General features: G+C 42.7%; 1 protein-coding gene, 1 long non-coding RNA gene and 3 other non-coding genes across 5 annotated transcripts; 3 read left to right on the top strand and 2 right to left on the bottom strand.

Annotated features, from left to right (window-relative positions):
- Positions 1 to 3,331: 3,331 nt before the first annotated feature.
- Positions 3,332 to 17,432, bottom strand: LOC133497297 (uncharacterized). Its single transcript, XR_009794019.1, has 3 exons — positions 17,158 to 17,432; positions 7,447 to 7,537; positions 3,332 to 4,549 (listed from the first exon to the last, which is right to left on the bottom strand). It is a non-coding gene; the product is annotated as an uncharacterized LOC133497297 (long non-coding RNA).
- Positions 4,604 to 4,675, bottom strand: trnae-uuc (transfer RNA glutamic acid (anticodon UUC)). The gene has a single exon. It is a non-coding gene; the product is annotated as a tRNA-Glu (tRNA).
- trnag-ucc (transfer RNA glycine (anticodon UCC)) lies at positions 14,634 to 14,705 on the top strand. The gene has a single exon. It is a non-coding gene; the product is annotated as a tRNA-Gly (tRNA).
- Positions 15,338 to 15,410, top strand: trnak-cuu (transfer RNA lysine (anticodon CUU)). Its single transcript has one exon. It is a non-coding gene; the product is annotated as a tRNA-Lys (tRNA).
- A 1,671-nt stretch (positions 17,433 to 19,103) lies between the features above and the next one.
- On the top strand, positions 19,104 to 20,267 carry LOC133497295 (histone H3-like centromeric protein A). The gene is made up of 3 exons (XM_061813351.1): positions 19,104 to 19,175; positions 19,250 to 19,324; positions 20,047 to 20,267. The coding sequence occupies exons 1-3, from the start codon at positions 19,104 to 19,106 to the stop codon at positions 20,227 to 20,229; spliced, it is 330 nt and encodes a 109-aa protein (XP_061669335.1). The 3' UTR covers positions 20,230 to 20,267.
- Positions 20,268 to 24,200: the final 3,933 nt, after the last annotated feature.

Raw genomic sequence — 24,200 nt, 5'->3', positions numbered from 1 at the left:
ATACACGTATTTTATTGCCACTTCAGGATTTTCAGTCTGGAAAGGGGCACACGTTTGCTTGGTCTCTATTTCATATTGTCTGGCATGCAAATGTCTCAGCATATTTGCAATAAAACAACTTCTGTGTGTGGAGCAAACACCACGTCGACAGGCAATTGTCATTCTTCCAACCATTTAAAGATTAAAAATACAATTCAATTATGAACACATTATACATCTGCAAAACACTGCATGAAACATTATTTGGTCTGTATGAGATGAAAGTGATCCCAAACTTAAGAATGTCGCTTATTGTTGGTACTTATCGTGAAACTTACTCAATACTCTGTCACACCTTCCAAATCTCGATCTCCACACAATCCCATTTTGAACCATTACTTATATCCAGTATATATATATATATATATATATATATATATATATATATATATATATATATAATATATATATATTATATATATATATATCCAAAACGTATATACAGTAGTGTTCGAAATAAAAGCAGTCCAATATCACCAAACAAATGAATGCACGTTTTATTTTATTTTATTATTATTTTTTTTTTTATTTCTACTATCTAAGCAAGAGGCGGCACGGTGGAGCAGCTGTCGAGCGTTGGCTTCACAGTTCTGAGGACCGGGATCAGAGCCCAGCTCCGCCTGTGTGGAGTTTGCATGTTCTCCCCATACCTGCGTGGGTTGTCTCCAGGCAGGCCAGTTTCCTCCCACATCCCAAAAACATGCATTCCATGGAGCCTCTAAATTGCCCCAAAATGTGATTTTGAGTGCGACTGTTGTTTGTCTCCATGTGCCCTGCGATTGGCTGGCAACCAGTTCAGGGTGAACCCCGCCTCCTGCCTGAAGATAGCTCTGATAGGCTTCAACAGTCCTGCGACACTTGTGAGGATAAGCGGCTAAAAATGGATAGATGGATGGACGGATGGATACAACAATGTCCTCTTGTGTTCACATTCCACACCATAATTTCTTTGCCTTTCAATCTGTCTTTTAAAGGTAGAGCATGGTCTGGTGATTGACGTGGGAGTCAGCAAATGAGAATGTAGAGCTGGCTCACTGTGAACTTTAGCCATTCTGAATTGAACCAGCATATTTATTGATCTAAACATGAATCAAACACCTGTCAGGAATTTTTCTATTCATTTCCTTGTTCAAGAAAAAAGTAAATTAATTGTAACATGTAAGATTTCAATAGTTGTTTATTTGACGGTTTTGAGAGGGTGAATTTAATTTCCACTTGCACAGTTGTTTGGCTGTTTTTTTGAAAAACAACATTTAATTCTGTTTTGTTTTGTTCAGCAGAAAATTTGGAGTAGCATGAAAAGAGTTCAAGGCAGCATTTTTTTTTTCTTGGGATGAATTTGACATTTTCCAAACTGCTGCTTATTGTGAAGTGAATTGAGTTTGCACGCATCATATAAACATTGGATGAAGTTTACACCAGTCAGTCAAAGTAAAAACAAATCATCTAAATGATTGCTCGTACCTTAAAAAACTTGTGCAAGATCACTTTAGGAAGTGCCAGTCGTCCAGGGGTGGGCAAACTATGGCCCGCGAGCACACATTTCACAGAGCTCAACTACGTACAGGACACACGCTGCACTTTTCCATGTTTTATAGACCAATTTGTCTGCTCGATAGGGACGAGTTTTCTCAAGGTTTGGTTCTGCCGCAGTTGCCCAGATGCGCAAATTCTCATCCTCATGAGTGTGTGTTTCCTACTCACCATAGATGTCTTTACTTCCTTTGGCTTCCCGTCAACCCTCAGTCTCCAGTCACAAAGCCGAGGCCCAGTCCCGTGAAGGGTCTCAAGTGCTGGGGCCACGGTCTGTGCCTGGACGTCGGCTCAGCCCCTTGAAACCTCAGGTATCTTGAGATCCGGCTCGAAGGGCTAAATAAATGTCAGGTTTACCAATTCGACATACATTAAACAGGACAAAAAGGAAGCAAAGACACAAATTCAAGTTTGACAGCTCGCGAAGAGAAGAACTCTCTGGTACAATTCACCACTGCACTCTCTGATTATCCTCTCCTCAGCATTTGGTTTCAAAACACCCCTCATTTACATAGATGTTACAAAAAGGAGATGGGAGAGCAAAACATAGTTGGTAACAAAGTATACTTGTTTGTTCATGTGTGTGTGTGTGTGTGTGTCTGTCTGTGTGTGTGTGTGTGTGTGTGTGTGTGTGTGTGTGTGTGTGTGTGTGTGTGTTGTGTGTGTACATTTGCAATGTGACTGAGTGGCGACCAGTTCAGGGTGTCGTCCGACCAAAGTTTGCTGGGAAAGGCTCCAGCACGACTGTGACACTTGTGAGGACAAGTGGGTTGGAAAATGGATGGATGCACAATAGACAAATATCTCTCACTCAATGTGCATCCAGAATGATCAGCATCATTCAAAACTATCGGAGGACCACATGAAAAATTAGATAAAACCAAACTTTCAATCCCCCACAACCCTCCCAGCCCCATTGGAGCCAATCCCAGAAAACTAATTCTTTACTAGTCTAAAAGGCATTTTAGCTCTGACAGATAAGGTGAAGGCTATCTTCTATATTGGATTATATCCATTTCACACCAAACAAAGGAAAGTTTCTACCACGATGGTCTGCTTTTTAGCGCAGTTGTATGGTTGTTTTTGGGTTGACAAAGTCAGTAGACGGGTCTCATAACTCAGTGGTTAGAGCATTGGGCTTGTAAACCAGGGATTGTGAATGCAGTTCTCACTGTGGTCTTTTTTAAACATATGTGATCCTTTGTTGATTCTTCTGTGTTCTTGTATTCTCTGTCAGTTTTGTTTGCTCGCTCCGCATCATACCTCAAATCCCTCAAAAAGAAAATAAATTTTCCACATACTTTAACAAATATTCCCCCACGTTGTGTCACGTGTGAATTTAAACTAAAGTCCCTTTTGTTCAAACCAGCAAAATGCGACAATTTAATCTCACACACATCAACACAACATAAGATAAAATAGCTAACACAGAATAGGCGTTCAAGAAAAGAGGAGTTGAACCACAAGGAAAGGCAGTGACCAATCAATGTTGCATGTTTTTGGGAACTGTGAGGCCAGCGCTTTACCAGCTGAACCACCGTGCCACCCTATATATATATATATATATGTGTGTGTGTGTGTGTGTGTGTGTGTGTGTGTGTGGTGTGTGTGTGGTGTGTGTGTGTGTAGTGATATTTCAGTCTGTGCAGGATATCTACAATAGATATCCTCCAGTGAGCACACTCAGACATACTGTACACTTCAGATGCACATGCAGCATACATTAAAACAATCCCCCACTTCCATAGAAGCGTGTGGAGCTGCTTGAATGACCCTGAGTGCCAGAACTTTGTCCAAGTGGCGAGGGACTGGAGAAAGAGACCCCCTTTGTTACTGGAAAAAAATGTCAGACGTGTGTTTATTCAGGGAATTCCAATGTCTTGTGTGAGTGCCTGCACACACTTCCAGGTAGCGATGTGTCCGGCAACACCTGTCCATCGGAGCATGCATTGCGCTGATTTAACCAACCCAGTGCACGCGTCAGTGTGCGTACCACTTCAAAGAGATTGTACTGCATAATTTCGAATGCAAATGATTTTATCTAGATGAAAATATATGTTAAACTGTACCATAAAATATGTATCCTGTTCGATGTGTTTTTTAATTAAAGGCAGTGAACTTTGACCGAGTTTCCACCACCTGAAAAACGACTCCTTTTGGGGGCGGAGCCTCTGACGTCAAGGTGGACTGGTGCCTGCGTGAGTTTCCTCCCACGTCCCAATAACAATAATTGGAGACTCTAAATTGTCCCGTCGGTGTGATTGTGAGTGCGACTGTTGTTTGTCTCGATGTGCCCTGCGATTGGCTGGCAACCAGTTCTGTGTGTATCCTGCCCCCTGCCCGTTGACAGCTGGGATAGGCCCCAGCACCCCCCGCTACCCTCGTGAGGATAAGTGGCAAAGAAAATGGATGGATTGACTTGCCAGCGTGTGACATTGCAGGTAACACATCTTACATTAGTAGGAATCATTACTTTGGGAAATTTCAAAGCTATTTGGTGGGTCTGTGGGGATAAGGCAGATATATTTTTGCCTGATGAATGGAATGGTTGTTGCTGTGCAGCAACAACAACAACAACTCAAAGTTATGATGCTATGCCATGTGATGATGGCAACCCTAAGATGACATTGTTTATTCAGAATGCCAAATACACTCTTTCATTAATTGATGGTCAAATAAACATCCATTCATCCATCCATTCTCTGAGGCACTTACGGTATCCTGATGAGGGTTGAGAAAGCGCAGGAGCCAATCCCAGCAGTCCTTGAGGAGGAGCATGCATCCTCTTCTTCTGTCTTCGACCCACCGTCGCTGAATTTCCACCGACGCCCTGCAGGATCACGGTGCCGGGTACGGGCGTAGTTTACCCGGGCCACGACTGATCGGGTATGGTATTCTTTTGATGAACACTCATATTTGTTTGCCACAGTTTTATCCCGGATGTCTTTCCAGAAGCAAATCTCTGCATTTATCTGGGCTTGGGACACAAGATCAAAAGTCAACCATGTGAACACACAACAACTAAACATCCTTCCCTGACCAGGAATTAAACCCAGGCCACAGCGGTGAAAGCGCTGAATCCTAACCACTAGACCATCAGGGACTTCTGAAAGTTCTGGAGAATACAATGGAGAATTTATTACAGGCATTGTCGATTCTTGTTTTGTTAGTGACTGAATTTTGTGAATTACACTTTAAAAAAGTAAGGCATAGGTACTGGACATATTGTTTGATATGTGAACAAATGACCGGGTTTACTTTGAAAAGAACGACCAAACCCTCAAAGTGGGGGTGTGTCGGAGTGGAATTTTTGGCATTTTCTGACGTGAATTTTCTTTTTGTTTTAAGAACAGAACTCTAAAAATACAACAACTTCATACAATAAATACAATCCTCTGCGATAATGGCGCTTAAAGCTCAAGTGCCATAAAATGGATGATTTTTGGTATATGATTAATGAAAAACCCACAGCCAATATGGTCCCATGTGTTTTTTCACCACAAAACATGATTTTGACGTATACAGCTTTTTGTAACTCCCGCCATGAAAATCCTCTCGAGGGATTTGTTTTCAAGAAGAAGCAGGAAGTGACGTAAAGGCCAGCGTCGCCCCCTTGTGGACTCGTTTGTTTCCATTAGTTTTACCTCCGGGAAGGTAGCTCGTTGTTCCTTCGTGTTAGCCAAAATGCCGGCTCATTACATTGCTGGACATTGCTTGAACACTCGGGAGAATGGAATCACCCTTCATAAGTTTGAAAGAGACACTGTTCGTTGTGAAAAATGGATTGCATGGGTGCAGAGGACGAGAGCTTCGTGGGTTCCAAATCACAGGGAGGTGTGTATACAGCTACTAAAAAAAAAAAGTTTGTGGCGGACCACGTAATCGGTCTCTCTCATAACGGGTTTGCACGGGTTTATCCCACATCCCAAAAACATGCATGAATTGTAGACTCTAAATTAGTGTGCCCAGATTTTTAAAACTCAAGAGCTACTTTTGAAGTCTGTTGTACGGCTTCTCAAAAAGAGGTGAGTAGACCATTAGTGGACAGGAGGAGCTTTCAGAAGACTGGACCACTGCAGCCAAGGTTATCAGAGAGACTGTCATGAGAGATATAATTGGAACAGGAAATAATAGGACCCATCACTACCTCGAAGTGTGTGCCGGCACACAAACAAATCATTGGAATTCCCTGAATAAACACACATCAGACATTTATAGCAACAAAGGGGGGCTCTTTCTCCAGCTCCTCACCACTTCGACAAAGCTCTGGCACTCAGTCAGGGTCTATTCAAGCAGCTCCACACACTTCGACAGAAGTGGGAGATGTGTTGGAGTCATATTTTAACCTAGTATAATGAAACGTGTTTAATGTATGCTAGATGTGCATCTGAAGTGTACAGTATGTCTGAATGCACTCATTTGCAGGATATCTATGATATACTGTGCAGATTAAACGTATATGTCTATTTTACGTACGTACTATATGTATACATAGTGTATATATGAGTAAATCCATCCATCCATTTTCTTAGCTGCTTATCCTCACAAGGGCCGTTGGAGTCCTGGAGCCTATCCTAGCTGACAATGAGCAGGAGGAGGCGGGATACACCCTAAACTGGTTGCTGACCAATCGCAGGGAACACAGAGAGACAAATAGCCACACCTAGGGGCAATTTTGAGTGTCCAATTCATGATTCATGATTTTGGGATGTGGGAGTAAACCGGAGTGCCTGGAGAAAACCCACACAGGCACTCGGCGAACACGCAAACACCACACAGGTGGGTCCGGGATTGAAGCCGGGACCTCAGAAGTGGGAGACAAACGCTTGACCAGCTGAGCCTACTATCTCTAATCTATAATTTGGAAGAATCCACTTGATCAAGAAATCCATCTATTTAAAGGAAGACTCCCCAAAATTCATATGTACAATAAACCCTACAAAGTGAAGTAATAATATTATTACATGTATTTTGGACATTAATTGAAAATAAAAATTGAAAATAAAGAACATATTTGAAATCCAAGCAAAATCTGGATATGTGCCAAACACGGAATAAACATCCTTGACTCCGCCCCTGACGTCTCCGATGCTTAGCATTACAGACCATTCGGTCTAGCTAAGCCAAGATGCTCACTTTTTCTGCACCAAAACTGAGAAAATGCACCCAAATTAGTCGTTCTTTAACCTCCCGCGGGGTCAACCTGACACGACAAAGGTGTGGCTGTCACAGTTGAGGCTCATTCATCAACTGGGAAATTTGCACGGATTTAATCATTACTGGTAAATAGCCTCTCGTGCTGGTACGATAAAGCAACAACATACGTTATGAGGCGCACCTGTTCAATCCCGGACTTCCGTGTGTGGAGTTTGCATGTTCTCCCCGTGTCTGATTCTGTGTAAACTTGCCTCCTGCCCGTTGACAGCTGGGATAGGCTCCAGCATTCCTGTGACTATTGTGCGGCTAAGAAAATGGAGTGATGGATATCTACACGTGTAAGCATACAACACTTCCCGGTTACTAATTACGGCGATGCGAGCATGGAACTCATCCCTGCCACTGGTCGAACGCGAGAAAGGGAGTGCTTTTAAAGTACAATTTGGGGAAGGAAAAAAAAATCTGGCCACGCCTGCTGTATAATATACATTGAAACCAACTCCTCAGAAAAGCATCAAATCTCCGCGGTCCATTTAATCGGACTGTTATTGTTCGTCGTTAGTGCCACGCCCCCTCTATAACACGTCATGTTAACCTCCGCACAGGCTTTAACATTGTACATCATGTTATTTTTGTTTTGTTTGTTTGTCATTATTTTTCACAAAAATCGTCCGGAAAATGCCAGATAGTGGACATTCTCTGTTCGGTGAAACTTACCACCGAGCAATGGGGGGTCAGAACAGGAAGCACTGCAGGCGTGGCAAATGCTGATTGGCTGTCAGTTTTCCAGCCGGGCTCATTGGAATGTCTGAGAGAGAGAGAGAGAGAGAGAGAGAGAGAGAGAGAGAGAGAGAGAGAGAGGAATTTCAATCATACTTTTCCAATTTAGAGATGTTTCTTGGTGAAATCTGCAGATAACTTTGGCATTAAAAGAAACACTGAACCCTCATCTACTAACTTTTAATGTGTGCTCCCATTCCTCATAGTCTCGACAAAGTCTTCCTTTAAATTCTCACTGACACCAAAACACAAATATTAGTATGTTGTGAACCCAAAAAAAAGTGTCATGAATGGAATCATCCCTTTGTTCACAACACGCCAGAATGTTGCTGTACATAAATTTTTTTAATCTCGCGCCATGAAAAATCTGTGGACTCTGAGGGGTTCAAGAAGAAGCCGGAAGTGACACATTATGGAGACTTCAGTCGCAGGATCGAGTGTATTTACCTCTTGTACAGACGAGAATTTAGCTGTTTTCTTCTGCGTTTTTGCCAAAATGCCAGCTCGCTGTGTTGTTGGATATTGCTCTGATACTCCGAAGGAAGGATTCAGTCTTCACACGTTTCCAAAAATCCCATTTTGTCATGAAAAATTGATTGCACAAGTGCATTGTACATTTCAAATGACAGGCAGGTGTGTATAGAGCTAGTAAAAAAAAATAATAGGGTGGGGGGACTAATTTGTCTCACAGTTTACGTGATGTTACGTGTGAATTTCAAATAGTGCCCCTTGGTCAAACCAGTAAAATATAACAAAGGCCTTGTACTGCGTTTAAGACAATTTAATCACACACAATACAATACAGCACAAAACAATATCAAAATAGAAGTACAAAGACAGTGTAACACAAGCTAACTGGCCGAACGACGTATAGTCACCATAGTCGAACGAAAGTTCCAAATAGGCAAATTTTATTTCCAGCGAATGTTAGGGAAATGTCCAAAAGACGGAAGGCAATGTGGCGTCCGTGTGCTGTCCTTGTGTCCCTGTCCGACAGCAGCAGCATTAATAAGAAGCTCTGTCGACAGCCATCCTCATCCTCATAGGAACATTCCACAAATCCCCGTCTGATGACGTAATAGGGTCCTTCTCTCAGAACGTAACAAAAGATCCGTGTCATAATAACTTAATAAAGTACGAAAGTAATAAAGTACATAAGAAAGGAAAAATAAAGAGAAGATTAAGGAATGAACAACTAAAATAGAAAATATAGACACAGGTCTAGATTAATTTCCAAAAATTCATATTTACTTCGCCCGGCATGGGTCCTCCTGAATACGCGCCATACACAAGACTTGTAAAAGGGTTAGGAAATCGAACAATTACGGCCCAGTCATTTGAATATTTCATCGGGTCCTTCGTCCTCCTCATCTGCCCACTCTTCTGCATATGTCGGGGAGTCTGCTTTCCCCTTATCCTCTAAATATGACTTGAAACGATATGGTAAAATGTCATGGTCGCTTCACTCGCTGTTTTCTTCCTCAAAAAGAGCATCAGTCTTAGAAGGGGCATTAGAAAAATCAGTAAATCGCTCTCTTTCGTCTGCCATTGCATTCGGTACAGCGTGTTTTCAGTGCCAGGGATCCATCGTGATGCCTGCATATGACGTGACAGACAAAAGTGGCCACCACTCTGATGCAAATTGTATCGAGTCAGAATGACGGAACTCTATAAAATACTCCCAGCTCACTTTTTCTGATTGATATTATCATCAAAGTGATTAATGTTATGTTTATTTTTGATAAAAATCCCTATTTTAAACTGATTTTCATGTCAGTGGCACTTTAAGGCGAGTGATCACGCTGCCCGGTAGTTTTCAAAAGTCTGGAGGCGTTGTCCCCATATTCAATGGCATCTATTACAATAGTAAGTAATGCTATACTTTATGTAATGTGATCACACGTGCATCATGTACTGTACGCTGTCATATTTGTATTTGCATTGTTTCATTTTACTTATCAGCTGACTGGTGGGAGCAGGTTGGCTGCGTTCATCAGGCTTCAATCCAAAATGTTCCATCATCGTGGAGGCTTTAGAACTAATTCCATGAATGCCACTTTTCTTGAGTCTTTCTCAGAGTGAGGAATATTGTGCAAGACGTGTGTTTAAATTCCCTCAATTAACTTCCAACTGGGGGGGGGATCCTCTTTTCACTGATCTGTCCACTAAAAAAATTCATGTGTAAGTATTTTCTTTTTTTAAATATGCATTGTTCTCAAACGAACCTTCTTGGCATGATAAATACTTCTTGGTAATTTGATATTGTGAAGAATAATTCCTCCCTGAAATGAAGTGATCGTTCCACAGGCATGTGTGTATTTTGGTTGGGCACCATCCATCATGTTTAATTGTTGAAATCCATCGATATTTTCTGGTCTTTTCAGCTGGTATTCTATAGAATGATCTCTTTGAATATTTGTCTCATCTGTTGTGGCAACCAACAGGACAACTGCCAATTTGAAAAATCTCCTCTGGTTCAACAGCTCCCGCAGTGCAGAGCAGCTTGGTTTGACCGGCAACATAGCGCCGTGCAAACTGTGACATCACGTGCACAAGCTCTATATAATACACAAATACACAACATATTTATCTTATAGTAAGTTTCTTTCGGCTTGTCCCTTTCGGGGTCGCCACAGCGTGTCATAATACACGATAAGAGTAAGAAAATTCAACAGACAAACTGAAGTCAAATCGAGAATGGAAGTATTGATTCCAGTACTTTCACTTTCAAAATGGGTGCTCAAACACTTGAGGTAATTCACATTTCTATTAACAGCAAACGTAGAAGCTGAACAGAAAGCCAAATGGAGAAGGTGGCAATTGATCCACCATGCAGAGCAAGCAAACAAAGCTCTTATTCTGTACTTGAATAGAGGGGAATGTACAGGAAACATAAATGTAATTTAGAGGATACAGTGAGAAATCAACTCACGATGGTTTACTAGACTAATGCTTCAACCACTGAGATATGAACCTCAGGCCCAACATGTAGGAGAAAATATGCTATTTAGACCAGTAGAGAATTCATTTTATGTTGGATTTAGCTCTAATGGCGCTGGGAGGGGTGTGGGGGATTGAAAGTTCTGTCGTCGCATTTGTCATTTGGTCCTCCGATTGTTTGGAAAATGACTGCTAACTGCTTCAGTGAGCGTTATAGATCACGGCTTGATGAAGCCAACAGAAGCCAACAGAACCACATCATTTGCAAAGAGCAGAGAAGCGATCCTGAGGCCACCGAACCAGGCCTCCAGTGATTGTTTTATTCAACTTGTGGCCAAATGGAAGGGTTCAGGATCGATTCAGGGACTCTTTTTATTTCTACATAAATATTGGCGATATTTACAGTATATGTCAGAGTTCAGTATAAATACATGGAGCTTTCTCATAACTTCTTCTTTCCAAAATTATCTTTTTTTTCCCAAGCACAATATGTTGGATATTTTCTGCATGAAGATCAAAGCCCAAACAGCCAAACTATTGGAATACAGTGTAAAAAGTTGCTCTCATACTGGGAGTCATACTTGGTCCCGTGGGTGAAGATACCAAAGAAGATACAAACTTCGGTAAACCTCTCCCCGATAGTCTTTTTTTTTAAACATGCATTGTTCTCAAATGAGTCCAAAGCGTATTTAATAGAAGAAAATGTAATATGTATATACATATATATAAAATATAAGTGTGAGGATAAGTGGCAAAGAAAATGGAGGGATTGATGGATAATTTACAGCTCTTTTAAAATGGATGAATTTGTTGACATGAGGTAAAAAGAAATCTTTGAAATCAGTAAATTTGCTTTGTTTTTGTCCCCCATGAAATCAACACTAATATACAAGTATATTTAGCATTTTTGGATTCACAGTCGATTATCCGTCCATATTTTTTGCTGCTTATCCTCATAAGAGGTCACGGGGAGGGCTGGATCCTATCCCAGCTATTAACGGGCAGGAGGCAGGGTACACTCTGAACTGATTGTCAGTCAATCGCAGGGCACATAGTGACCAACAGTCGCACTCACAATCACACCTCGGAGCAATTTAGATGGGCCAATTCATGTTGTATGTTTTTGGGATGTGGGAGGAACCCAGACTGCCCAGAGAAAACCCACACAGGAACAGGGGAGAACATGCAAACTTTACATAGGTGGGTCTGGGATTGAACCCGGGATCTCAGAACTGTGAGGCCAAGGCTTTCCCGCTGCTTCACAGTGCCACCCAGGGAGAATTGAGAGTTTGATGATTCAAACCCACCCAGGGACGTCTCCAGTGTAATATTTACCTGGCTTTTGAAGGATGTTAGTCGATCAAAACTGTTGTTTGTCTCCATGTGCCCTGCGATTGGCTGGCAACCAGTTCTGGGTGTACCCTGCCTCCTGCCTGTTGACAGCTGGGATAAGCTCCAGCGCTCCCCCCGAACCTCGGGAGGATAAGCAGTGAAGAAAATGGATGGATGGATGGATGGAGTTCATTTTAGAATATCTGCTTGCACATGTATGTTGATCCAAGAGGGCCAATACTCCAAACATATTTCTTCAAGTTTTCACTCCCAACTCTGCTGAAGATGTAGCAGGCCTTCCCTGGAAAATCATTCCACGTCATTTTTTTTACAACTGGACAACTTGTCATTGCGAAGCAGATGTGTAGGCAAACTTCTGCATTATCCCATTTGCAATCCATCACACATGCGCCACTTTTTTGTGAGAGCCGCCTGCTACGCCGAGCTCAAATCAGCACCTGTCGCAGGCTCTGACACATATCTTCGTTGACAGAAATGTTGGGATCGAATATTTATTCCACACATTTTTACACCATTAGAACACGTTAAGAATCCTTGTGTCATGTTTGTCCTCCTGCAGAAATCACATTGGAAAAAAAAATACTCTGATCTAAGCTGCTCTCTGAACTTCAGTCTGTGCAGTCGAAACAGCTATGAATTTCTAATTTTACCTCGTTGCTCCACTTTTTCACTGATTTTACCAAAGGATTACCACACTTAAATTCTGGCCTCTCTGTCGGGTTAGGGTTATTGATTAAGTAGTGATCAAAGCAACCTGGGGCAGCACGGGGAATGGTACGATATGCGTTTCTTTATTGTGGTATAGCAGTGATCCAAAGTGTTATTTTCTGTTATCCGACATTCGATGCCTTGCTAGTATTTCGGGATTCGTGGTTGAGTTTAGCTTGGTTAAAATCATCAATAATAAGAGGTTCGTCTGGGTATTTTTTCTCAATCTCGTTGACTTGTTCGGTGAACGTTAGCATTGCTGCCTTTATGCTAGCTTGGGGTAGAATGTAGACACTGACGAGTTGAAACGAGGCAAACTCACATTGCGAGTATCATGGCTTACAGTAACTCCAAATGTGGACTGTAGTGTGTGCTGAGCTGTTATATCCATGCACCGTTTCTCATTGCTATGGAATCATGTCCCACTGCCTTTTGTTTTCTTCAGAAGCTCTGCAATGCGATCCACCCGATGAATGAATGGCGGATTTCGTTATAGCTCCATGGGGAGCGCGTTCACACAGCAGAGTCTTGGTGAAACTCTGGGATGTTTGTAATTTACTGAGCAGATCTTTTGATACAGAGGACCAGGTGATCTAATGTTAAAAACGTGGCCCAAAATATCCATCCATCCATCCATTTTCTTTGCCGCTTATCCTCATGAGAGTCATGAGGAGTGCTGGAGCCTATCCCAGCTGTCAACGGGCAGGAAGCAGGATACACCCTGAACTGGTTGCCAGCCAATCGCAGGGCACATAGAGACAAACAGCCGCACTCACAATCACACCTAGGCGCAATTCAGAGTGTCCAATTAATGTTGCACGTTTTTGGGATGTGGGAGGAAACCCCCGCAGGCACAGGGAGAAGATGCAAACTCCACACAGGCGGGGCCGGGGTCGAACTGTGAAGCCAACGCTTTTTCCAGCTGATCCACCGTGCCGCCGGCCCAGAAAATACTGAGTAAAATTCGGCATCTTCCCACCATAAAATGTCAGTAACCATTTTCTTAATTATTCTGTCGATATACTCTGCCCATTTAAAACTGACTTCCTTTTCCAACGAAAAATTTTATCTTATATACTGGTTCTATACAGTACATTCATCCGACAAATTCATCTTAATTCTAAGTAAAGAATACAATTTTCGACTTGATCCCAGAACAATAGATTTTTCATGTTTGAGATTTTTGATCCACATTTATTTCACATCCAATCGAAGGCTAAATTCAACTCAGAAATTAGAACCTTGGCTAGCTGTAAAATATTATTTCCTCCATAAATGTGGTGTAGAAGGATCAGCACAAATTTGCATTTTTGCTTCATCCAAACAACTCATGAGTGAAAACAGAGTCGGCGACAGGGGAGATCCAAGGTAGCTCCTCTGCAGCCCACCACAATTTAGCTATTTGGAATTTGAGAGCTTTTTTTTTTTTTTTTAATAAACTCTAGAGTTGTGGATGAATAACGACTGTACAAATGTGATAGCCTTCATTTCAAATCCAGAGTGAACATGTCAAACAAACCGTAATGAGATTTGAAAGATTTAGAATTAGATTTTAAAATTTACATGTGATCAAGCTAGCGAGGAGTTGAACAGTGAATCTTCTGATCTGAAGTCAGATGCATTGTCCATTACGCCACTACCCCAACGGTCAAGAGAAATTGTCTGCAAGCCCATGTGTATTATTGTTACTCACACGCACTGTTCAAAAGCAGCAGTACGAAAAAATTGCAACTGCAGGGATGCATTCCTGCCAGGACCCAGAACTGAAGTGGGGTTGCTGCAGCCAAAACGTAGAGTACTAACCACAACACAATCACACGTTGTCTTGACAACCTGTCTTGAAAGCTGTCTGTCTCAATCTATTGACTGGTGAGGGTGAAAGGAGAACCTGCAGGACTTTGCACCAACACTCCACCGAAACAATGTAAGAGGCTGGGTCGGCATTAAACTGTCGATCAAGAAGATCAACAATTTCCGCCTTTTGCCCAAAGTTTGCTGGGAAAGACGAGAGCACTCCAGTAACCCTTGGCAGGACAAATTGGAAAATGGATGGATGTGTTTTATTCCAAGGAATGAAACCAAAACTTGGACGTCATCTTTATAGCAGTCGGAAACATATTAGGGGATTGGTGGTATAGTGGTTAGTATAGTTGCCTTCCAAGCAATTGACCTGGGTTTGATTCCCAGCCAATGCGTTGCTTTCCCACAATCTCACCTTGTATGGAGTGGATCATACCCTTGTGGTGATCATTGGAACTGGAGGCTTTTTTTTTTTCCTGGCCACCCCTGGGTCAGCGCTCTGTTACGTCGGCTGATTGACAATGGTCTCCAGTCCCTTCGCTAATTGGGATAGAGCACACAATGTGGGGCTTCCGTTCGCGAATTTGGCTACAGAACACAATACACATTCATACACTTAAAAAAAAAAAAAAGCCTGCAACACTGTAAAAAATTGCAAACACGTTTCGTTTCGTTTTTGTAATATATGACTCACTGGGTAGACAGCTGTTATGATTGTTCTCGTCAGATCAACATCTGCTGGATGCCCGGGTGGGTCAACATGGATCGTCTGGCCCAGGTCCATTATACCTTCTGAGCTTGTTCGCATTTTGGCATGTGATCCAGTGGATTCTCATGTTTTCACTCACTCTATGTGTGTGTGTTTATGGATGTGTGTGAGTGGTGAGTGTGTGTCTGTATGCGTGTAAGTGAAAATGTGTGCATTTATACACTCCATCTCCATGGTAATAGGGATGCTGTCAAATGAAGTTGAAGTAGCATTAAACAGCAAAGGTACCACAAGATGTATGTGTGTCACGCTTTCTATGCCCGGCTAGCTCAGTCGGTAGAGCATGAGACTCTTAATCTCAGGATCGTCGATTCGAGCTCCACGTTGGGCGACTGGCTTTTGGAGTGGATGACATTTATCAAATGATTCATCAGATATCCAAATGTACCCACTGGGAGTGTCTTTGATTGAGCTTCTCAGCCATCCACCTCTCGGTAATATGCGAAAATTGAATTGAGGCAACGGGACTCTATTGGATCCTTAAAAGACCTGACATCTTCACCCAAGCATTGTCACTTTGCATTTGCACATGATGCACGGCCTTACACTCTTCTTCAGAGTGTACCTTGCACCACCTCCCTCCGCTCTTAAAGGTCTACACTCATACAATTGTTAGAATCCTTACACAGCTTTTCAATGTCATTTATAATGACAGCGTGCTTATGTGCCGCCCACCATCAGATATTTTTAGACATAAAAACATGTCTCGGTTGGCAAGCATTGTTGGCGAGCGCACATAAGTGGGGAGAAATGAAAAAAATTTAACCTGCAGACCAGCTCATTGTGAAAACTTGGAACACACTTCCCGTCACATACCACACACTGCGGCGTGTGAGTATTGCTGTACTGAGAATGTTTGGCTCGACCTATGCATATGAAAAGTCTCACATTTAAAAAAACATTAAGACCAACCTATGTTCACCCATAATGGATGGAAGTCTCAAAGGCTGCATGAAGTTGAATTCAATGAAGCATGAAACAGATGACAAAGCCATCATCAAAGAAGTCACATTAATGGTAAGAAGTACTTTTGTCATCATTGATTAGCAATATCATAATGTCATTTAATTGAATTTAGAGACTTATGGTACTCTTAAAGTGTTGGTTTTACATAAAATGAACAAATACACTTAAATTTAGTTTTCAAAATATTGTATGGGTCTTTTGGAATTACATTTTTAAATCAGAACTCTCCTCTGAGTCCTCTCGAGGCTCAGAAAAAAAGAGGAAAGCCCCCAAATTCAGACAGCTCAAATGAATCAAGAATATTTCCCTCAGGTTCACCAAACGAACTGTCCTTTTTAAACATTGTTTTACGGTCAACACCAAAACCACAATGAATAAAAGATTGCAGGAAAGACCAACACCAAGAGTCAAAAATAAAAACATTGAAAAGGCTCAAACTACTGATGTAAAAGAAGATCTTAAATCCCGAGAAATACCAGAACAGGCTCCCTTTTAACAGCTTTTAATTGGAGATGCCTTGCACGTTTTAAACTTTTAAAATAATTCCTATGACCCTAAGAGTATCAACAATAAATGTTAGAAGAATAAAATCTAATTTCAGAGGTCAAAGTGTTTTATCATTTCTTCAAACTTTTAAATCCGATGTGTTTTTAATCCAAGAATGTGGTTTACCCTTTTTAAAATATTCCAAAGAGTTGGAAGATATGTGGCCACTCCCGTCATTTTGGAGTGGGTCAAATGAAAATAAAAATGATGGAGTGGCTATATTAATAAATAACGTTGAGGTAAAGGGGAGCACAGTGGTTAAACTTGGAAGAGCACTACTTGCACATTAAACATTTTTGGGCCACGATTTAACTCTCTTAAATATTTTTGGTTTTAATGAAAACAATGACAGGTATGATCTTTGAGAGAATTTACAATCTTCTATGCTGGGTAGGACACCACTTATTATGGGAGGACATTTTTACTGCACGTGAAGAAGAGAGGACAAAAAAGGAGCTGGGGATGATTTTAAAGTTGACAAAACATATATCTTATTTCAAAACGTGTCAGGTTTTTAAATTAAAAGACTGTTTTAAAGTGATGCATCCGAGAAAACAAGGTTTTACCTGGTTCAGTGGAGACAACTCGAAAGCCCCTCGAATAGATTATATTTTAACACGGGACTGCTCATCTGCGGGTGCAACTTTAATGCCTGATTTTATCCTGCACTTTACAAATCCTCACTGGTGTGACGTTTTGGAGGGGTTTGTGGAAATTGAATTGCTCCCTGCTCAAAAGTGAGACCTTGGTTGGCCAGTACAGGGAGCAGTAGTGATTGTGGCAGACGCTCCAGGACTTACTTGAATCGGGAGCACAATGGTCGGAAATGACAAAAGTAAGGACTCAGTCTTGGTTGCCGATCAATGACAGGGCACACATAGAGACAAATAGCCACACCTAGGGGCAACTTAGAGTATCCAATTAATGATGCATGTTTTTGGGATGTGGGAGTAAACCGGAGTGCCTGGAGAAAACTCACGCAGGCACGGGGCGAACATGCAAACTGGCCACAGGCGGGTCTGTGATTGAACCCAGGACCTCAGAACTGTGAGGGCAATACTTTCCAACTGAGCAACTGTGCCGCCCCGATATTAGTAAACATAGAATAGAAATATGTATTTTCCATGCGTGTACTTTGTTTTGCATGAAAATAAAAAATAAGATGCTTTGTGTTTGAATGTTCTCGTACACAGTCTCTCGTGTACGCTCACCTTAGCACTTTCATTGATGGCCTGGCCAGCGTGGACATGGCCCGAAAGGTCTTCAGGTTTCACGCCCGCCTCAGCAAGCACCTGCAACACAACGCCACGGAAACCCCGGCAGCGACTCCCAGAGCTTACTTTTTCTCCATCCATATTCAGGCGACAACAGCAGGAGCCACACACTGGATTGCACCAGTAATTCCTCTCCCCTTTTTTCTTTCCCTCTTGCTTTTGTTCATGTTTCTCCTTAAATATATTTAGTTCAGCTTTGCTTCATTCTTAAATTCTCTTCTCCCTCACCTTCATTCACATTCCATGTTTCAGCGACTGTTTAGATAGTTATATAACTTATATTTGTGAAGTGTTCAAGACAATGTTCTGCAGTTTTGTGATTTGTTGAATAAACCATCCGTGTTCTGAAATCCAGTGTTCCCTAACTTGAACACGGTTAATTTTCCGCAGCCTTTGTGTGTATCTGTGCGTGGTTATAATTTTTCACAGTGTAGAAGGATTCTCTTTTTTACAGTGTATAAATGCGCATTGTGTTGTGTAGCCAAATTCGCTCAGGGAAACCCCATATTGTGTGCTCTATCCCGATCGGCTTAGGGACTGTAGACCGTTGTCAATAGCCCCAAGTAACGGAGCGCTGATGCAAGGGCCACTGGGGAAAAAAGGTCACCACCTCCAATGACCAGTCACAGAGATACATACAGTTGATACAACTTGAGGCCATTGTAAACCAATGTATTGCCTGGGAATTGAACTCAGGGAAACTGGTTAGAAGGAAGCTTTCCTAACCACTACACCAGCAATGACCTTACATATCCTCCTCTAATGCAGTGCTTCTCAAATGCTATCCAGTGATAGGGACATGGGGGGCAAAAAAATCTGGACTTGGCCCTTGGGGAACATCTGCCCAATTTTTTTTTTTTTTTTTTTTGGGTCAGGACTTGGAAATTTTACTTTAAATTTTTGTCTGGATTTGGTTCACAGATATTGCCAGAATGCACCACAGCCATCCATTTTTTTCAAAAATTTCCTGGGGTGCATGCCCCTGGACCCCCCAAGTACTCACATTTGTATTTTCAGGAATTTTCACTAAACTCCACTTTCATCTCTAATACAATGCAAAAAAGTCAAATCAAGGCTGCAACACCACATGGACACACACACAACTAGGAAGCGCCTTTAGAAATATTGTATGCGCTCATACAAATTAGTGTGTGTGATCTAAATGACAAGTGTCACATAATAATCATATTTATAAAGCGTATTTTTAGACAGCTGTTGAGGCTTAAAGAACGACCAAAATGAGCAAATGTAAAAGTAAGTACCAGAAGAGCACCGAGCTTCTCCTCAGGAAGGCGCCGTTCGCTCGCTTGGTGAGGCGTCGCTCGGCTCGCCCGTTATCCGCTCGCGATAAAATGAGCGCCTCCGCCAACCTCCCTCCCCTCAGGTCCGTGAAGTGTGCCAGGGGTTCGGCAAAGGCTCCTACAGGTGGCAGGACTTGGCTCTGATGGCGGTTCAGGAGGTAAGCTCACAGCTACAATGCTCAAAAGGGCAAATGAGAGCCCGCCTCACACCGAACGATGCGGCCCAAGGTCAGCTAATTATGATAAAGATTATGCGGTCTCAAAATGGCCTTTTTCATTGGCTGCTCGACCTACGATGTCACGACCACGTTGACCAAATTGAGGAAAGGGGGGGCACAGGTCGGCTATTGAGGGAGATTCTGTAATATTCCCAACCCGGAGCTGGGTTTGGTCATCTCGTGAAATGAGCAGCGGGCCTCCCGTTCAACAGCCACTCGCTTGGTGTGCCCTTCCGCAGTTTTGGTTCCGATGACTCGGAGACAGCCTGCAAGAGCGAAACTTGTGTGATGTCACATTGGCGGTGGGACATCTAATCATCTCCTTCCAAAGACTTCTTGCCATTGTTTGTCATACCGCGAGAAGACCCAAGCCAGACAGTATTGGCGCCTTTTGGCATAAAACATCTCTACCCACGTCGGCAATTCATGATTGTGACATCATTTATACGGGCCCATCCAAAAGTATTGGAACGGCACGGCTTGTATATGGAAGACATTTGGGTTTCAGATCAAAAGATGAATATGACACCAATGATGAACGACAGCTTTTATTTTGTGGTATATGGATGTCAAGGCGTTCAACAACTCTGAACAGAGCAGCTTGCGTTTGAATGGCAGCCCTCAGGCGGCGGCGTGTTCACGTCATCTTGTGCTCCTTCCAGGCGGCCGAGGCCTTCTTGGTGTTGCTCTTGTCTGACGCCAACCTGTGCGCCATCCACGCCAAGCGGGTCACCGTGTTGCCCCGCGACATCATGCTGGCCCGACGTATCCGCGGGGACCCAGACACTGTCTTAGCAAGATGGCCACTGCGCCGTTGGACATTTGTTTACATTTCGTCTTGTTGATGTTTCTGTGTTCTAATAGAGTTCTTGTTATGACTGGATCGTTGCTTGGCCCCGCCCACTATTTCTCCTGGCAGCCGACGTGATGACTGTGAACTTTTCAGATGCAATCTTAAAGGGGACAATGTAAATTTGGGGAGTGCTATTGTGACTCAGGTCTAATAATGGAGTTCACAGTCCAAAGCAAACATGGTGAAGCAGCATTTAGCAAGTATGTTGCAATAATTAAAAAAAAATTTGAATAAGTTGTGTACCACATGAAAAAAAAATATGCAATGTAGACACACACAGTTCAATGCACATTGCACCGTTTCCAAGTGTGAAAATTGCAAATAGTTAATGGTGTTGTATTTGTCAATCAACAGTTATCTGTCCATCCATTTTCTTAGCCGCTTATCCTCACAAGAGTTGCGGGATTGATGGACCAATTGACCCCTCCGTACAGGGCACTTAACCACGCCTCCTGAAGTGACGTCACGCCACGTGCGCTGACGTAAGACAAACGGTAAAAATGGCAAATACAATACAATACATTCTGAACTGAGACAGACTCCATGGTTCTGATTTCATTCAAATCAACGATATATTATAGATTCTAAATACAATACATTCTTAACTGAGAGAGACGCCATGCTTCTGATTTCATTCAATCATTCACACGTAGCAATGTTATGCTAGCGGAGAACGTCTCATTCATTTATACGAGACGTGTGTTAAAAATCAAATTTAGGGCATATCTTCGTGCAAACACAGTCTGGTTAAGCTTCGGTCGCGAGCCAGCAAGAAATCAATATGTTTGTGCAGTCCGATCATCGCTAAATATCGCTCAACAAATAATAAGTGTGTCAATCGTTCACACGTAGCGGTGTTATGCTAGCGGAGAACGTCTCATTCATTTATACGAGACGTGTATTAAAAATCAAATTTAGGGCATATCTTCGTGCAAACACAGTCTGGTTAAGCTTCGGTCGCGAGCCAGCAAGAAATCAATATGTTTGTGCAGTCCGATCATCGCTAAATATCGCTCAACAAATAATAAGTGTGTCAATCGTTCACAGGTAGCGGTGTTATGCAAGCGGAGAACGTCTCATTCATTTATACGAGACGTGTATTAAAAATCAAATTTAGGGCATATCTTCGTGCAAACACAGTCTGGTTAAGCTTCGGTCGCGAGCCAGCAAGAAATCAATATGTTTGTGCAGTCCAATCATCGCTAAATATCGCTCAACAAATAATAAGTGTGTCAATCGTTCACACGTAGCGGTGTTATGTTAGCGGAGAACGTCTCATTCATTTATACGAGACGTGTATTAAAAATCAAATTTAGGGCATATCTTCGTGCAAACACAGTCTGGTTAAGCTTCGGTCGCGAGCCAGCAAGAAATCAATATGTTTGTGCAGTCCGATCATCGCTAAATATCGCTCAACAAAGAATAAGTGTGTCAATCGTTCACACGTAGTGGTGTTATGTTAGCGGAGAACTTCTCATTCATTTATACGAGACGTGTATTAAAAATCAAATTTAGGGCATATCTTCGTGGAAACACAGTCTGGTTAAGCTTCGGTCGCGAGCCAGCAAGAAATCAATATGTTTGTGCAGTCCGATCATCGGTAAATATCGCTCAACAAAGAATAAGTGTGTCAATCGTTCACACGCAGCAGTGTTATGCTAGCGAAGAACTTCGAATTCATTTATACGAGACATGTATTGAAAATCAAATATAGGCCATACCTTCGTGCAAACATATGTGTTCCGGTTGATATTAGATGGATTTAGTTGATGATGCGGTCTTCCACAAAGTTTGATCCATGGAAGGCATTTTTCGTACTGGGTCTTCGGTTTTGGAAAAGGTACGAATCGAACTCCACCAACTAGCCTTTCAGGATACCTGTCGTCACTATTACTAACCCTCTGAGGTCCAGAGTTAGCTCCTGGCCCCACTTGTGTGGAGTTTGCATGTTCTCTCTGTGCCTGTGTGGGTTTCTCTGGGCAGTGTAGTTACCTCCCACATCCCAAAAATATGCAACATTAATTGGACACACTAAATTGCCCCTAGGTGTGATTGTGAGTGCGACTGTTTGTCTCTATGTGACCTGTGATTGGCTGGACACCAGTTCAGGGCGTGCCCCGCCTCCTGCCCATTGACAGCTGGGAGAGGGTCCAGCACTCCCGCAACCCTTGTGAGGAGAAGCAGCGAAGACAATGGGTGGATTTAAATTAATATTCATGTACAGTGAAGAATAAGTATTTGAACACCCTGCTACATTGCAAGTTCTCCAACATAGAAATCATGGAGGGGTCTGAAATTTTCATCGTAGGTGCATGTCCACTGTGAGAGGGATAATCTCAAAAGAAAAATCCAGAAATCACAATGTATGTTTTTTTAAACTATTTGTGTGATACAGCTGCGAATAAGTATTTGAACACCGGTCTCTCAGCTAGAATTCTGACCCTCAAAGACCTGTTAGTCCGCCTTTAAAAGTCCACCTCCACTCCATGTATTATCCTGAATCAGATCCACCTGTGTGAGGTTGTTAGCTGCATAAAGACATCTGTTCACCCCACCCAATCAGAAAGATTCAAATTTGTAAGATGGCCAAGACCAAAGAGCTGTCCAAAGACACCAGAGACAAAATTGTACAACGCCACGCTGCTTGAAAGGGCTCGGGAGTAATTGCCAAGCAGCTCGGTGAAAAAAGGTCCACTGTTGGAGCAATCATTAGGAAATGGAAGAAGCTAAACATGATGGTCAGTCTCAATCGGAGATTAGCCCCATGCAAGATATCACCTCATGGAGTCTCAATAATACTTAGAAAGGTGAGGAATCAGCCCAGAACTACATAACAGCACTTGGTCAATGACCTGAAAAGAGTTGGGACCACCGTTTCCAAGGTGATTGTTGTTAATACCCTAAGACGTCATGGTTTGAAATCATGCACGGCACGAAAGGTTCCCCTGCTTAAACCAGCACATGTCAAGGCCCGTCTTAAGTTTGCCAATGAACATTTGGATGATAGAGAGAAGTCATGGAGATGTTTTGTGGTCAGATGAGACCAAAATGGAATTTTTTGGTCATAATTCCACTAACTGTGTTTGGAGGAAGACGAATGATGAGTTCCATCCCAAGAATAGTTTGCAAGAGACCCGGTTCATTGTGAAAAATGGATTGCACGGCTGCAGAGGACGAGAGCTTTGTGGATTCCAAATGACAGGTAGGTGTGTATACAGCGACTAAAAAAAAATAATAGTTTGGGGCATACCACGTAATAGGTCTCTCATAATGTATGAAAAAATCTGCGTACGTATGACAGGCGTGCTAAATGTGTCGATGTTCTCGTCAGGCTCGCCGGCGAAGGCTGCTGCGTTCCCTCGCCAGCGAAGGCTGCCTCATAGGCTCGCGGACAGCAGTGGCTATGAACAATGCTGCCAACAATGCCACACTCAGCCGCGTGCGATGACAACGCCATAAAGCGCCCCAGCGGTGTTGTTCATCGTGGACGGAGGCGGCTCTGAACAACGCCGTAAAGCGGCCCGGCTCGGCGCCATGATAAGCCACATAGGCCGGGGTGGCCCGTCGCAGCCGGCCCCGACCTTGTCGGTGGGGGTGGCTCGTCGCAGCCGGCCTTGTCGGCCGGGGTGGCTTGTCGCAGTCGCCTGCTGGCCTTGTCGGCCGGGGCGGGTCGTCACAGCTGGCCAGCGTGGCCACGGTCATCCTCTCCTTAAAGGTCAAGTGTCATCCCTATAAACATTGTAAAATAGATATTGTTATGAAAAATACATATAACATTATTCATTATGTCTATACTAAAAAATATATATGAGCGGAGAGGACGTCATCTATGCGCAAAGTTATGGAAATGTCATTCGACGGTATCCAAGTGGTCGCCATATTGGCTGCATCCTCTGTCCGTGACGTCACCCCGTACATTCGCCATTGAAAACACGCGGTGGAGCCGACTATGGGAGACGAACA

The sequence above is a fragment of the Syngnathoides biaculeatus genome, unplaced genomic scaffold, assembly GCF_019802595.1.
Source record: "Syngnathoides biaculeatus isolate LvHL_M unplaced genomic scaffold, ASM1980259v1 ctg69_pilon_pilon, whole genome shotgun sequence".
Taxonomy (NCBI): domain Eukaryota; kingdom Metazoa; phylum Chordata; class Actinopteri; order Syngnathiformes; family Syngnathidae; genus Syngnathoides; species Syngnathoides biaculeatus.
The sequence above is the reverse complement of the archived record's forward strand: the minus strand, read 5'-3'. Positions and strand labels throughout refer to the sequence as shown.

Bases quoted from the DNA above. Each gene is read 5' to 3' on its own strand.
- LOC133497295 (XM_061813351.1), top strand. From the start codon at position 19,104: ATGAGCAAATGTAAAAGTAAGTACCAGAAGAGCACCGAGCTTCTCCTC. The intron at 19,176-19,249 runs GTGAGGCGTCGC...CCCTCCCCTCAG, and splicing joins AGGCGCCGTTCGCTCGCTTG to GTCCGTGAAGTGTGCCAGGG. The intron at 19,325-20,046 runs GTAAGCTCACAG...TGCTCCTTCCAG, and splicing joins CTCTGATGGCGGTTCAGGAG to GCGGCCGAGGCCTTCTTGGT.